Raw genomic sequence first — 16,051 nt, forward strand, 5'->3', positions numbered from 1 at the left:
GCGTAGGGTCGCCTAAGTTCACCCAAGGTTGGGAATGGGCATGGTTTCACCCAGAAATGGCCTTGGGTGAGCTTAGATTGCCCTAGGCATCTCCCTAGGGCTGCAATAGGCATCTTCCTAGGGCCGCGATAGGCACCTGAAATGTAGGCCAGCAAAATGCTGGTCTACATTTCAAATAGACATGGCCGCTAAGCTGATCACAGCAAAGGAATCTCCTTGCTGTGATCAGTTTAGTGGCCATAGCAGGGAACCCATTCATCCCGCGAAGTTGGCCGGCAGGAGGGATGCCCACTCCCTCCTGCTGGAACCCCCGAAGCCCCTACCCCTCCGAATGGCCGTGGCAGGAGGAGGGCCCAATTCCTCACCGCAATGGCAAACCCTCCTAACACAGATGAATCATGGTGGTTAGGTACGCTTAGGTGTCTGTCCATGAGGATAGACGCGATTCCATATAGGATCCAGCCCTTTAAGTTCATCAACTTTAAGTTAGGCGCCTACATAGGCAAGCCTAGCCAATGTAAGTGCCTAACTTAATTGATTAATAGACTTAATCAGCACTGATAATTGGCACTTAACTTCATAATTGGCTTTAATTGGACTTAATTGAAAGTTAGGTATCTGAGGTAACAATGTCTCTTTCATTAGATAGTTTACAGAAAGTGAAATATGCTGACAGAGGAGCGAAAATTGTCTCTGTGGCCAGAGTGAAATTATGGAATAACTTAGGGCTCCTTTTACGAAGCTGCGCACTAAACTGCCGGCCACACTAGATGCTAACGCCAGCATTGAGCTGTCATTAGTTCTAGCTGCATAGCGCGGGTTTAGCGTGTGCTAAAAAACTGCGTGCGCTAGAACCGCGAACGCGGCTTCGTAAAAGGAGCCCATAGTTGGACAGTTAAGGACGACAACTAACTTATAGCAATTTAAACAGTTTCTGAAAACCTTGTTATTTGTTGAAACTTTTTCCTGAATAGAGGTTGATTTAATGTATTTAATAATAATAATAATAATAATAACTTTATTCTACTATACCGCCATAGTCGGATGACTTCTAGGTGGTTCACACTGAAGAGAGCCGGGCAATCAGCGAATTACAAAATGCAAATAGTGAAGCATTTGTGGATGCGATTAATGAAGTTGTGTGGGGGTTTTTTTTTTAGGGTGGGGGGTGAAGTATGTTCATATTTTGTTTAAAATTTGGAGGAAAATGTATGACTAATATATTTCTGTTTTATTGTTTTATGATGTTTATGATGTATTTTTTTATGTTATCTGTATTTTCTGTATGTGATTTTGTAACCTGCTTAGGATTTATGCGAGCTAGAAGTTTTTTTAAATAAATAAAAATAGATAAAATAACTTGAAAAACACGATTCTATAAAAAGTAAGAGCCTAGTCCAGAGTGGGCATGGTTAAGGGTGGGTCATGAGCAAATTTTCAAGTTAGGATCTCTTTATGAATTAGGTGCTATTAGGCACTTAACATAAGTGCAGGAATTTATTCATTTACCATTTATTTTAGGTATTTATATACTGCCTAGCAAAGTGGTTTACAATCAGGTACTCAAGCATTTACCCTGTCTGTCCTGGTGGGCTCCCAATCTATCTAACGTACCTGGAGCAATGGAGGATTGACAGCCCAAGGTCACAAGGAGCAGCATGGGAATTGAACCCACAACCTCAGGGTGCTGAGGCTGTAGCTCTAACCACTAGGCCTAAAGTTTGGATGACTGGCAGTGCACCTATATAGGGCACCTAACTTTTACAGAATCGTGCATAGTTCCAAACTAGTTGGTGATGATGTTTTAGACAGGCTATATAGAATCGAGCTGCTAATATTGAAATTACCATTTCTGCTTTTGATGTCACTTGAGTTGTTGTTACGCTTCAGTTTTATCCCATTTTAAACTGAAATTAAATCAAGAAAAGATCAATTTTTTTTTGCTTATTCACAAAAGACCACTATCAAACCATCAATTAAGGTAAATTCATCACCTTACATGATATGTTCAACTATTAAAATATTGGGCGTAGTTTTTATTGGCATCTGACCACGAAGAACCAGATCGATGCTGTGATTCGAAAGGGATACTATACTTTGTGGAAATTACGTACCATCAGATCCTACTTTGAAACTTCTATCTTTTAAATTCTGGTTCAATCACTATTGCTGAGTCTTCTCGACTATTGTAATATCATTTATTTGTCAAGTACTAAGAAAAATATGACTAGACTGAAATTGATTCAGAATACCACAGTTAGATTGATTTATGGCCTGAAGAAATATGATGACGTGACGCCTTTTTATCGTGAGTTGCATTGGCCCTGATGGAAGCCCGTGTCACATTTAAACTAGGATGTTTATGTTATAAAGTTGCCTTCAGCTTACATAGTAACATAGTAGATGACGGTCCATCCAGTCTGCCCAACCTGATTCAATTAAATTTTTTTTAATTTTTTCTTCTTAGCTATTTCTAGGCAAGAATCCAAAGCTCTACCTGGTACTGTGCTTGGGTTCCAACTGCTGAAGTCTCCGTCAAATCTCACTCCAGCCCATCTACACCCTCCCAGCCATTGAAGCCCTCCCCAGCCTATCCTCCACCAAATAGCCATATACAGACACAGACCGTGCAAGTCTGCCCATTACTGGCCTTAGTTCAATATTTAATATTATTTTCTGATTCTAAATCCTCTGTGATCATCCCACGCTTCTTTGAACTCAGTCACAGTTTTACTCTCCATCACCTCTCTCGGGAGCGCATTCCAGGCATCCACTACCCTCTCCGTAAAGTAGAATTTCCTAACATTGCTCTTGAATCTACCACCCCTCAACCTAAAATTATGTCCTCTGGTTTTACTATTTTCCTTTCTCTGGAAAAAATTATGTTCTACGTTAATACCCTTCAAGTATTTGAACGTCTGAATCATATCTCCTCTGTCCCTCCTTTCCTCTAGGGTATACATATTCAGGGCTTCCAGTCTCTCCTCATACGTCTTCTGGCACAAACCTCCTATCATTTTTGTCGCCCTCCTCTGGACCACTTCAAGTGTTCTTTCGGCCTTTGCCAGATACGGTCTCCAAAACTGAACTTAGCTTAGCTCCATCATACTTAGCTGAAAGATTAGCAGAAAGTCACATCCTTGTTTTGTTTTTCCATCAGTTAAGGGAGTAAAAGTAAGAACTATCTTGAAAACACCTTATCATATCAAGCAGCCCACTATGAGAAAGATTTTCGACATCTATTGCTTACATCCGGTTCTTATGTACAATTTAGAACACTACTGAAAACTTTCCTCTTTTCAAAATTTTTGAACTAATCGTTCTCATTGTTAATATTTGTATAAACTTTTGTAAACTGCATCGAACTTACGGTTATGCGGTATAGAAATCTGGTGTTATGTTATTTATGTTATGTTTTTAAAATCACCTTTGGCATAAACTACTTAAAAAAACAAAAAAAAAACCAAGCAACAACAAAGCAAAACAAAGAAAACAATAAATACTTAAATGAAAACAACACAAAGAACCATATTCTGTAAATAGTGCCTTGATCACGCCTACTAGCACCTATCTTAACCCCCCGTCCCTTTTTACAAAACATAGCACAGTTTTTAGCGCCGGTCATGGCGGTAACAGCTTTGACGCTCATAGGAATTCTATGAACGTCGGAGCTGTTAACCGTCGTGGGCGGAGCTAAAACCACGCTATGGTTTTGCAAAAGGGGGGGGGGTTAATTGCTGTGGTAATTGTGTCTTTTACAACCAATTAAAAGTGTGTTTATAAAAGTAGGCGCCACTAAGCACGGTTCTCCCAAAAACTTAGGTGCCAGTAATGTAGGCCTTTAAATCCCTGGCCCGTACTTAAGTTTTTTTCTTAGGCACTGGTATCCTTCATGACAGTGGCTAAGTATGATTTACACGTGGCCAGTGCTGTTTTTCTAGGTGCTGGCCGATTAAGGTGCCTCGTACAGAATCCAGGCCAAAAAGCCCCTAGGATGTCCAAAAACATAATATAAACACCTCATTTGAAGACGCTAACAAGTTATTATACTATAAAACCACTTGATATGAATGTTGGAGTATGTTTTAGCCCTGACCCAATGAGATAAGGCATCCTACACTCATATGGGTCACAAGGCAGCCTCCCAGGACCACAAAGCAGGGTATCTCTGGTTAGCTTTACTTTTAGTGAGTGGCTTGGCCATGCCTACAACCTCATGCCAACAGGAGCTCAGAATATATGTTGCTTCAGATGCTTATCATTGTTCTACTAATAATCATTTTTACATGAGAGAATTTTGGATTTCTCTCATGCATCTTTTATTAGTAACTCAGGGTAAGTTACACTCAGGCACAGAAGATATTTCACCCTCCTCAAAGGGCTCGGAAAGTCAGTCTGTACGCGCTGTGCAGATCAACAGAAGAGAATCTACTCCACAAAGCTTACGCAGACAGACAAGACAAGGCACATTTTGGTTAAGATAACTAAGACTTGGAATAGACAACGCATTCAAGCTGGAAAATCCCTTATTTTAATGACACAGCTCCTGACAGGAACAAGACATAAGATACAGTACAGCTATGATTTCCCCAATTACAGTTCGGTAAAACCCAGGCAATTTAAAGAGAAATAAAACAAACAAAAAAAAAAAAGCCAAGGTAGGTGAGAAGCCTAGACACCCCCTAAGAAAGGGATAAGACTAGAACAGACATTTGAAAGTGGAAATCATTTCGCTTCTCTCACCTCTAAACTAGTGTGGAGACGGTATTTTCTAATCCTGATGGATGTGACACGTTCAGTGCAAGACGGGTGCACCAAGTAGCATCATACGAGGATGCGTCAGATGGAATTGGCTCAATTCATTTGTATTTTTTTTCTGTCTCCCAGTTTGCACCCCCCCCCCCTAGAAGCTCCCAGAGTGCCGTGCAGATCTGAATACAGAAGCAAACTACAGCAACTGATGCTGTATGGGAAGCTAGGGGGGTGCCGTATCTCAGGGCATGAAGGGATGGGGGAGCCCAACAGAGATGCGTGAAATACAGCAGCAATGGATGCCGTATTTTGGAATATTAGGGAGACGCCAGTTAGCCGAATGCTTAGAATAATAGGCAAGAAACAAAGCCACTAGGTTCAACACCTGCTCTAGCCACTGATACGTGCTGTGATCTTGGGCAAGTTAGTTCATCTCGAAAGGCGATATATCAAGGGACCCCTTTGCTTTTAACTCCCATTGCCTGTGCATTTAAACTTTAAGCTGTCTGGAGACTGGACACAATCGGTATGGCTTCCTAATACAAGGGTGTTTTGAAAATTCTGCTAGAAAAACAAGTTAAACAAGACAGTCTCCATTGAGGGCTATACACCAATCCAGTGAGTTTCCAGTTTTTTTCCTATCATAGGACAAATAGCTTATGAAAAATTGGAAACTCCATGCTCCCTGTGACCCTGTGTCACTTAATCCTCCACTGCCCCAGGTACATTAGACAGACTGTGATCCCACCAGAACAGATAGGGAAAATGCTTGAAGTACCTATGTGTAAACCGCTTTAAGTGTAGCTGTGAAACTACAAAAAAAAAAGTGGTATACAAGTCCCAATTCATAAACTTGCTGGACTAAGGGCCAGATTTTCTATTATCACTGGTAAAATCTGACGGGTCACTGTAGCGGCTGTAAATTTAATGATTCAAAAAAGACGAGTCATTCTCAAAGAACCATGCATGCAAATGAGGTTCATGGAGGGGACATGATCGAAACATTCAAGATAATGAAGGGAATAGACTTAGTAGATAAAGACACATTGTTCACCCTCTCTAAGGTAGAGAGAACGAGAGGGCACCCTCTAAAATTGAAAGGGGATAGATTCCGTACGAACGTAAGGAAGTTCTTCTTCACCCAGAGAGTGGTGAAAAACTGGAACGCTGTTCCGGAGTCTGTTATAGGGGAAAACACCCTCCAGGGATTCAAGATAAAGTTAGACAAGTTCCTGCTAGATCAGAACGTATGCAGGTAAGGCTAGATTCAGGGCTCAGGTCCTTGACCTATGGGCCGCCGCAGGAGTGGACTGCTGAGCACGATGGACCACTGGTCTGACCCAGCAGCGGCAATTCTTATGTTCTTACATGAGATCCATCTCTGGTGATAGCAATCGGCACATTCGCAAATAGTCCAAGGAAAGAGGCATGGGTGGATAGGAGGGGGTGGAAAACTATCAGCAAATGCTATGTCATTGTGTCAATCATTGGTGCGCCAAGCGTTATTGGATGGAGGGGAAGGAAGGGAAGGTGCAATTGTCGGCTTTCAATCAGCAAATATAAGACATGCCTTTAATACACACCTATAATACATGCACTCAAAATGCGTGCTTGTGAGATTTTTTCCCATCACTATATTGCTATAATTTATGTGAATAGTGTGTTTAAAATTTTTTTTTTTTAAATCATGAGCTACAACCAGAAACATTTGTCTGAGATGTGCAGAGAAACACACTTTTCATACTTCTGGCACCCCTAGACCAGCCGGTAATTTTTGGTCATTAAAATCCAGCACTTTGCTTGGAGAATCATCCGGCAATGATACAGAGTGATCTAATTAATATTAATTAATATCTAATTAATACTAATTAATACTAATTAATATTAATTAATATTTAAATGACCTGGAGTGCTCATTTAAATATTAATTAGCCCATTTTACTACCATTTTAATAGTAATGACCTCATTCTACTACATTTGCATGGCAGAGTTGGAGGCTGCTAGGAAGCTCAGAAAAGACTGCGGTGAGCCGTTCTGATAACCGGGCAGTAAAATACTGTCATGCTAAATCGGCTGGAACTGGTTTTGCAACCATCGTTAAAGGCGTGGTAAGTTTTGATAATCTGGCCCTAAGTGTATCACCTTTCATGGAGACTACGTTGTTTAACTTGCTTTTTTTTACAAAATTTTTTAAACCACACTCGTAATTCTAGAGGAGCTTCAACCCCAACTAAACCTTAACTTCTGAGAACATGAATTTCATGATATCGAGTCCCAAGTTTATCACATCCCATCTCTTAAATGTAATATAACAGTTAAATGAAAACACAAGTTTAACACTCATGCAAGTCAGTATTAACCAATAGAGATGCGACACCTCACCAAAAGTCATCATCCCTTCCCCACCCTTTTCCATTCTTCCCAACACATCATACTATAACATACTTTATAGTCAATAATTGGCCAACACACCAATTGAAAATAAAACAGTAAGCCACAGCCTCTTTACTGCATTTTAAATGTATAACAAGGAATTATGAACAATAACACACCAAGTTACGCTTAAGAATATGACAAAAAATGGCTCCTCCCCCATTAGTTACTTGCCTTGTCAGCCAAGTAGCGGTCCACCAACTCCATCTCCAACAATCTTCAATCCCCCCTTCCTCCGAGGAGCAGGAAAAAGCCGATATCCTTGGGGGAGGGCTACTTTAAATATACCCCCCCCTTCAAGACCACCTGGCTGCATGTAATAGCCAATGAGCTAAAAGATAGGGTTTATTTATTTATTTAAAATTATTTATAACCCGCCTATCCATAAATCTAGGTGAGTGACAAAATAACATACACAATGCGCTAAAAACATTTTAGGGGTTAGTGGGAAAGGGTGCCTTAGTTGAAATATCCAGTCAGTCCCAAAGCACCCTTCCCCATCCACCTTGCAACCCCATCCCCTTTCTGGAATTTTCCCCAACTGCTACCCCTCCTCCTCCTGTCCTGGGTAAGGGTCCAGCCCATGATTATCTGGGCCGTTCAAAACAAGCTTTTGTATCTCTTTAACTGCTGCATGACATCTTCAACACGAGTATATCTGAGGAAAAGCAGTGGAAGATAGGAGAACACCTCTGCAATAAAGAACCACACTGCAAGTACAAAACCTTTAGTAACTGGGAAAAAAAAACCCAAAACCTAAGAAAAACAACTTGTTTTTTGTCCTTGAGCTCTCCCAACCTCAGAAGTCTTTCACGCCTGTCATTCAAAGAAAAGCAGCTGAGGGTTGACCTGAAAAGCTCACAGACTCCAGCAACTTTTATTCTTGGCATCTTTTTGAAGTATCACGATCCCTTGTTTTTCAAATCTCTCCTGGAGGCACAGCTGGCTATTGGGGCTTTCAGGATTACCACAATGATAGATTTGCATACAATGCTAGTCTAATATATGTAATTTTCTCATGTGCAGTGTAATAATAATCGCCTACAAGCCTATGAAAAAGGTGTGCTATAAACCCAGTAGCTAGGTAGGAACATCTCAAGAGGGTTGATTTATTGCTCAAAATCCTCAGTATTTTTTCCAGGAATTTACATCAAGTTACACATTTAGAATTTGAATATATTTGCTTTTTTTTTTTTTTTTTTTTTGGGGGGGGGAAGGAATTTGGAACTTTAAATTGTTTCTAATTGGAAGTTGATTCTCTATGACTGCAATTTCACAAATGGTTAACCAATCAGGGAAAAGAAAAAAAATGTGATAGATTTGTTTGTATTGGACTAACCTTTGGGAGTGAAATCCCTTTCCTCGGGCCAGAATGGGATGAGCAAAAGAAAGCATTACCCAACAAATATAAACGAATCATAAGAAACATTGAAATTCGTAGGGTTTTAGTACAAAAAGCAGGATTTCATCTCCTTGCTCTGGGAGTTGGAAGTTTATGTGGGGATAAAATTTTTAAGAAACACCCCACAACCATAAGAATAAAAACTCCCCAAGTGAACCTTGGGCAGTGAGTCTTCAGACACCCGATAGCTCTCCATCTCTGACCTTTTTTTTGAAAAGCCTCCAACCTCCACTAAGCATTGCTTGGAGGAAGGCAAAGAGCTGCAGCTCAGTGATGGGCAGATGGAAGGGGAAAAAATATTTTTGGCAGAAAAGCGTAACGAAGGCAAGCTCTAAAGGAAACCCTGCCCTGTCCCCGTACAGCAAACACGCCGAATTAAACGGAGCAATTCTGTCCATTGACTCGTCCGTCATCCAGTCTATTTGTTTTCAGGACTGCTCTGCCCAACTCTGAGGTGAATTTACATTAACACTGGGGAGATTGCAAGTAACAACACCTTCCCCCCTCCTCCAATGTACTGGCAAATATTGCACACTAGAGAGTGCACTAGGGGATTTGGACTTTTAGAGAACGTTCTCTGTTACTAACCCTGGCGTGTTGAACTTCTACTGGTTAACTGGAGGGCTTAGAAAAAGAGAATGCCCAAAGAGAGGGAATATAAAATGCTAAGCCCATCAAATGTAGGAAAACCGTGCAAGCTGAGCACCTGATATGAAGAAGGGCAACCTTGAAACTGCATCCTATTCTGATTTTAGTTCCTCACAGTAAAAGAAGTTTGCAGGTCCAAATTTGTGGTCCCAGGGAATAAACATAAAAACTAGGAATTGGACAATGGCAGATGCATCTTTTTTTTTACGATTCAAATGTTCAGAAATGCAAGGTTTTCAAAATGCACCGGAAACTGGGCATCGCACCATATTGATAGCACTACAGGAGAAAAAAAAAGATATACACTGTATTACTTTAGGGCAGAAAATAACGGGAGCCCATCTTTTAAGCAACTAAAGGTGGCATGCTAGGGAGGGTGGGGATAGAGGAGGGGAACTCAGTGCCAGCGACTTTCTTGTCCAAATGTTTTGGCGAGGGTTTATGTACTTGCTGGGCAATCGTTAGATGCTGAGTGGCTTGATATGTGCCATCAAACCCCTCTTTATGAAGAGCATTGGTCGGAGAGGCCTGGAGTCAGTGGGAGAGCATAGGAAGCAAGTGCAACTCACGGTAGTTAAAAAAAAAACCCAGCCCCTGCAAGGAGCAGATGCTTATGGGCACATCTGTAGCCAGATGCTAAGCAGGAAACTCCAACATCCTGGACCCTGCAGATCTTTGCTCCATTTACTCTGTTACAACATGGAAGAGGACATCAGGAACAAGGTGTAGACTCACAGAAACCTTGTTCCTTTAGAACAGGGGTGTCCAACCTGCGGCCCGAGGGCCAAATGCAGCCCCGTGAAGTATTTTGTGTGGTCCTGGTCAAGGGTGATGCAGTGTTTTCCTCTGCTGCCCCCTGGTGTTTATCATCTTGCCAGCTCCCTCCTCTGTCTTGCTGCAGCGTTTGCACATTTGTGCGGCCCAGAAACATTTTTTTCGGCCAGTGCGGCCCAAGGAAGCCAAAAGGTTGGACACCCCTGCTTTAGAACGATCTTAGCCGAGGCTGAGCTCTGGTCCCAGATGTCTAAAGCAATTCACTTCCAGAAGAGGGAGAAAAGGGGCGTAGATTGATTTTCACTCAGCTTTTATCTGGCCCTAACCCTTGGATGGTCAGAGAAATTTCTCATTGTCTGAAGTGGTCAGTGCACACGGAGAAATGGTCCATGTCTGTGGGTAAATTGCAGCACACACCCCTCTCTTCACCCAAATATACCACTTTCTCTCTTCTGTCCCCCAAATCTACCATGCTCGTTAACTTCCTCCTGTTCAGATGGTCAGTTCTTGGCATCTCTTCTATGGTCCTGCCCTTATTATACATGGCACATAATGAAACTACACTTTCAGCTCTCGAGGACTGGAATTGCCTACCCCTGGAACTAAACAATGCCTGCTGGGAATCAAGGCAGGACATTCGGATGAATCCTCCCACTCTTGTAAATCACCCTGGGAGTTTTAGGATTCACAGAGTACCTGAGGCCTTGATTTGTATTGTCAAAATGTTTGCACACCCTAAGGCAGGGGTAGGCAATTCCGGTCCTCGAGAGCCACAGGCAGGTCAGGTTTTCAGGATATCCCAATAAATATGCATGAGATAGATTTGCATCTCAGGGAGGCAGTGCATGCAGATCCATTTCATACATATTCATTGTGGATATCCTGAAAACCTGTGGCTCTTGAGGATCGGAATTGCCTACCGCTGCCCTAAGGCTTCAGAAACAATGGACAAAGTTGCCCCCCCCCCCATGCACCAAGTACAGGGCAGGTCATGCCCAGTGCATCTCATCCTCCAAGGTGTCAAAGGATAAGAACTCAAGAAGATAAGAAAATTAGAGTGCATAGCTAAAATCACTGGCTCAGAATAGCAATTAAGAAACTCTGAATTATAGGTCTTGCCCTGTGGAATGTTGCATCCGTTGAAAATCAGGGGTGGGAAATTTCATGGCAACACCAGAAAATATTTCTTCACTGAAAGGGTGGTTGATCGCTGGAATAATCTTCCACAACAGGTAATTGAGGCCAGCAGCGTGCCAGATTTTAAGAAAAGATGGGATCGGCATGTGGGATCTCTTCATGGAGGTAGTTAGGGGGTGGGCCATTAGTGTGGGCAGACTAGATGGGCCGAGGCCCTTTTCTGCCGTCATGTTCTATGTTTCTATTCTCTAGTGAACAATCCTAACACCATACATCCTGGAGATATTGCCTACATAATGTGTGAGGGTTTCCCTAGAGCAAGGGTCCTCAGCATACACCGAAGCAGTCAGGTTTTCAAGATGCCCACAACGAATGTGCATGAGATAGATTTGCTTAGAATGGAGGTGGTGCATGCAAATTTATCTCATGCATATTTGTTGTGGGCACCTTGAAAACCTGACTGCTTCGGTGTGTCCCAAGGGCTAGGTTGAAAGCCCTTGCCCACAAATCTATTTCTTCATATTGTCTAAATGCATTTTTACATCGCCCCTATCATACTGTCGCTGTATTTAAATGTGTGCCAAACCTTGTCAAAATGTTGTGGGCATAATGTCACTTTGAGCATGTGTTTTAGGGATGTGAATAAGCCAGTGTTATACATATTGGAGCCTGGATATGAAAGTCAAATTCAGGATAACATTGATCATTTGCCTGTATTGATGCTATTTTTGCGCAGGAAGGGTGGAGAAAACATGAGTAGGTTGTATCTTGCCAACATAATCTTCTGAAAAAGGGGGAAAAAACCCCAACCCCTTCTGACTGAAAAATAAAATGGAACAATGGTCCATACCTAGACTCTACGTACAGGAGATGCCTTTTTGAAAGGGACATTTCGGTCAAATTCACAGTGCCTGCCTCATGCATTATTTCCTTATTTAAAAAAAAAACACAACAATTTTGCATTCAATACAACACATCTGAACCAGCTACTTTCACTAGTACGAGGGGGTGGTGAAAAGTTCTCTGAAACAATGTCAAAAACATAGACTTTTCTTTCTGCAAACTGGCACTTAACAAAATAAGATGAAACATTCTTTTCAGCTTCAGTGGCAAAATAACGCTCAGGATTTAGGAAGTCGATTGGAAGGGCTGAGAACTTTTCAGCACCCCCCCTCCCCCCCCCCCCCCCCCCGCACACCACATTATCCACTATCTTTGCTGACATATGGGTCAGACCTATTAAAGAACATTTCCCATTTTACGTCAATGTAAAAACATACTTGGTGGATCAACAAGCAGGAGATTAAAATAATTAGCAAAATCACTGGAAATGAGTCAACCCAAAATATTTTTTTTTCTCCCAAAACTCCAGAGAATGAAGACTTACTACAGTCTTTATAAAAATGAAAAGTGGGGGCAGTTGTGGGACCAGGAAATAATCATGTATCTGGATCAACCCATCTTGTACTTGGAGTGAAGAAGTAGCAAACTACCCTCCCCCCTCCCGCCCCATGGTGGAGCTTTTTACTGCGGCCCAGAGCACTAAATGCTCTGAAATTACTCTGATGCACATAGGAATTATATTTGCACTGGAGCATTTAACGCTCCGGTGGGGGTGGGGGTGGGCTGTCCACCGCAGGCGCTGTCTTCCTTAGGGCGCGGTACCCCTTCTCCTCGCCACCCCCTGCTCCTCTCCTTGCCTAGCATGTGTGCTCCTTGCCTTCCCTGTACCTTTTTTCTTCCCCGGCGTGAGGTTGCTGCCCGCGTCGGCGTCTGCGCTCTCTCTGATATCACCTCGGGACCCGCACCTATGAAGTGACGTCAAAGAGCGAGTCGACACCCATGTGGGCATGCTGCTCACGCCGGAGAAGTTAAAAAAAAAAGGAACGGGGAAGGGGGCACGCACGCAACAGAGGGCAGTGAAGAATGTGGGGGAAGGGCACCACCGCCCTGGGTTCCGCTCACCCTTATGATGCCACAGAGGCCGCAGGAGAAAGCTGTACCGTGGCTCAGTAAAAGAGAGCCAAAGAAACTAAAAACCCAGGTAGAACAGGTTCAAATCTGGCCCCGTTCTTTGTGATCCTGAGCAAGCCACTTAACTCTCCACTCTCAAGTATAAATTAAATTATAAACCTTCTTGGCAACAGAAAAACACCTACTCTACTTGAGTATCACTTCCCTTGAGTACTGCTACACACCGTGAGCCTAATCCAGTCCTCGAGGGCCGGAATCCAGTCGGGTTTCCAGGATTTCTCCAATGAATATACATGAGATCTATTTGCATGCACTGCTTTCAATGCATATTCATTGGGGAAATCCTGAAAACCCGACTAGATTCCGGCCCTCGAGGACTGGAGTTGTCCACCCCTGGCCTCATCTCAGGCCAATAGTTTAGAACTAAAAGCCAAATCCAGCTAACCTCCAGGTTTTCCACGTAGGAGAACAGGCAAATAACATTGCCCAGAGTTGGACAAGAACTAGAGGACACCCCAACTCTCTAAGGAGGGAAGCTATCAACATGGCTATTTTACTGTTTGCTCCTTATTAGTAACTTTGGTCTTATTGCATAAAGGGAGATCTGCGATAAAATAATACACCTTAACAGTAGCGTACCTTGATTACTTCCTCTCTAAATCACACTGGATGGAAAGATTTTGATGGGGGGGAGGGAGGCCCGGTTTTTCTGACTTATTAAAGGTCAGGCAAGGTCGTTGACTTTAGTCTCGGGTTTGTTTGTTGGGGTGTTTTGGTTTTTTAAAAAAAAAATATATCATAATTATGGCTTCTGTTTATTCTTTTTACAAATACGGTACTGTATCTCTCTTTTCAGAAGACATAATATAATAACTAATAACAGACATAATATAATAACAAATAACAGATATAATATAATAACAAAATGGACCAGCTACAAGAATATGCCATTTTCTTTAGCAGAAAATCAGTCATCAGCTAAAGAAATATGCTGGTCTCTACTCATGATAAACAGCACTATCGTCGGAAAAGATGACTCACAAACAGGCAATAGTTTTTTGTTTTTTTTGGAAAACTGCTAAATAGATCGTTCACATTAGAAAGTGCACCCGATTTTCACCGCTTTCAGGATACAATTTCCTGGATTTGTAATTTATCCGAGCAATTACTGGTGGAGGAGGGGGTGTTTAAACATAAACTACCATGGGGGGTGGGGGAAGGATTCTAACTGTCTGTATGCTATATAGCTATATAGGTACAGAAAATCATTCAGATGCTAATGAGTGACCTCTTTTTCCAGCAGTCAAAGCACGCAAACACATGGAAAATGTCCTCCTTCTCTGTCCCTAACCCCTTGAAAAGCAGAGTAAATAAACTTGTAAACTCATAAGCCCACATCTAAGTTAGAACTGAATTATTGTGCAGATGGAATGTTGCGGGGTTATCGCATGCGTGCGGATACACGAGAGGGAAGCGAGCGCGCCGTATTTCTCGCAAACTTTTTTTCTCTCCCCCCCCCCCCCTCTCGGTTCAATTTCTGCAGAAGCAGCTGAGCTGAAACACACTTCACAAATAAATGAAATCAGCCGCCCTCAGCGCAACAGGAAAGGATTCAACCAGAATGACTGGATGACCTTTGGCTTTCAAGGAGGGAGGGAGAAGCTGTTTCAACAACCAAGTCGCTGCCAGAATGTCGATCTTATTGGTAACAGAGCTGGGGGGGGGGGGTCTCTGAAACTCACATCACAAGCAAAAAAAAAAAAAGCCCCCTGGTATTTCCTAATACTACAGGTAGACCAAGCAGCTGCTTGCTCTTTTTCTCTTATGACTAAAGCCATGCATTTAGGGGGGGGGGACGGGGACCATTGCATGCTTGTGCTGCCCTGGTACAATTGGCATCTCTTCACTAGTTCCCTGAATGACACTCTCATCTGCTTTCTCTTGGCTGTCCATTCTGTCTCCACTACGTTCAATCGATCCTCCTTCATTGACATTTGATGGCTTTTCTCTAGGTTTACAAGGATGCATTCACAAATCCCAAACCCGGCAAGGAGCCTCAAAAATAGACAATTCAAATCTGCTCCAACTCCTCCACCATGATTTCTAGGAAAAACCCAAAAGGCAGGAGTGAAAGTTGCCAAGGTCCCAGCCCTGAAAACTGCTTCAAGATATGCGGGAAACAAAAAAAAAAAAACAACACCCCAAGCTATTCACAGCCGGATCACCCTACCCGTATAACCTTCTCTCCCCGACTAAAGCCAGCAACAGAGGCAAGGAAGGAAAATGAAAACAAGACGTTACCTATCCGGATGACATGTGGCATCCCATGGGAGTTCTGGAGCCAAAAGACGCAAATCAGAAGTCCTGCCAAGTATTCCAAAACCATACTCCGAAAAGGCAGCCAGAAATTGGTCATTGTTAGGAAAAAAAAGCCTTCAAGGAAGCTAAAGCAGGATCCCTCTGAAGGGGGGGGGCGGGGAGGGGATGGGGTAAGGGGGGGCGTTTAAGAGCCCAAGGGCAACCAAAGGAAGGAATTCTCTTGCTTGCACCCCAGTTTTAAATAGGAAAGGAAGCCCAGCAGAGTCAGTTTCACATGGTGCATCTTAACGTGTGCCGTCTTCAGCTGTTAAGTCAAAGAAGTATTTTTTTTTTTTTAAAGAATAAATAAATAACAATAATAATTTTTTTAAAAGGGTTTTCTCTCTTCCCCTTCCCTAGGTCAGTCCCTTGTTTCCTCTTGTCCAAATCGGTCCTTCACCTGCAGAGGCTGGTACCGGCAAGCCAGGCTGCTGGCGTCTGTTCCTCCCTCCTCCTTACTGATGCTGTGGTCTGGCTCCCCCAAAGCCCAGGCGTGGATTCTGCTCACGAGAGATCAGGAGATGTCTGGAATTTGAGGAAAGGCATAAGAATCGCAAGGAAGCATTTCTCTC

At 42.7% G+C, this 16,051-nt stretch overlaps 1 protein-coding gene across 1 annotated transcript in view; it reads right to left on the minus strand.

The window, feature by feature from the left end:
* The window catches only part of GRIK3 (glutamate ionotropic receptor kainate type subunit 3), a 320,591-nt gene extending 305,054 nt beyond the window's left edge, over positions 1-15,537 (minus strand). The window contains exon 1 of the mRNA XM_033956508.1: positions 15,423-15,537. Coding sequence (XP_033812399.1) covers positions 15,423-15,537 — 115 coding nt within the window. The remainder of the gene's footprint in view (positions 1-15,422) is intronic.
* Between the last annotated feature and the right edge of the window lie 514 nt (positions 15,538-16,051).

The sequence above is a fragment of the Geotrypetes seraphini genome, chromosome 8, assembly GCF_902459505.1.
Source record: "Geotrypetes seraphini chromosome 8, aGeoSer1.1, whole genome shotgun sequence".
Classification (NCBI taxonomy): domain Eukaryota; kingdom Metazoa; phylum Chordata; class Amphibia; order Gymnophiona; family Dermophiidae; genus Geotrypetes; species Geotrypetes seraphini.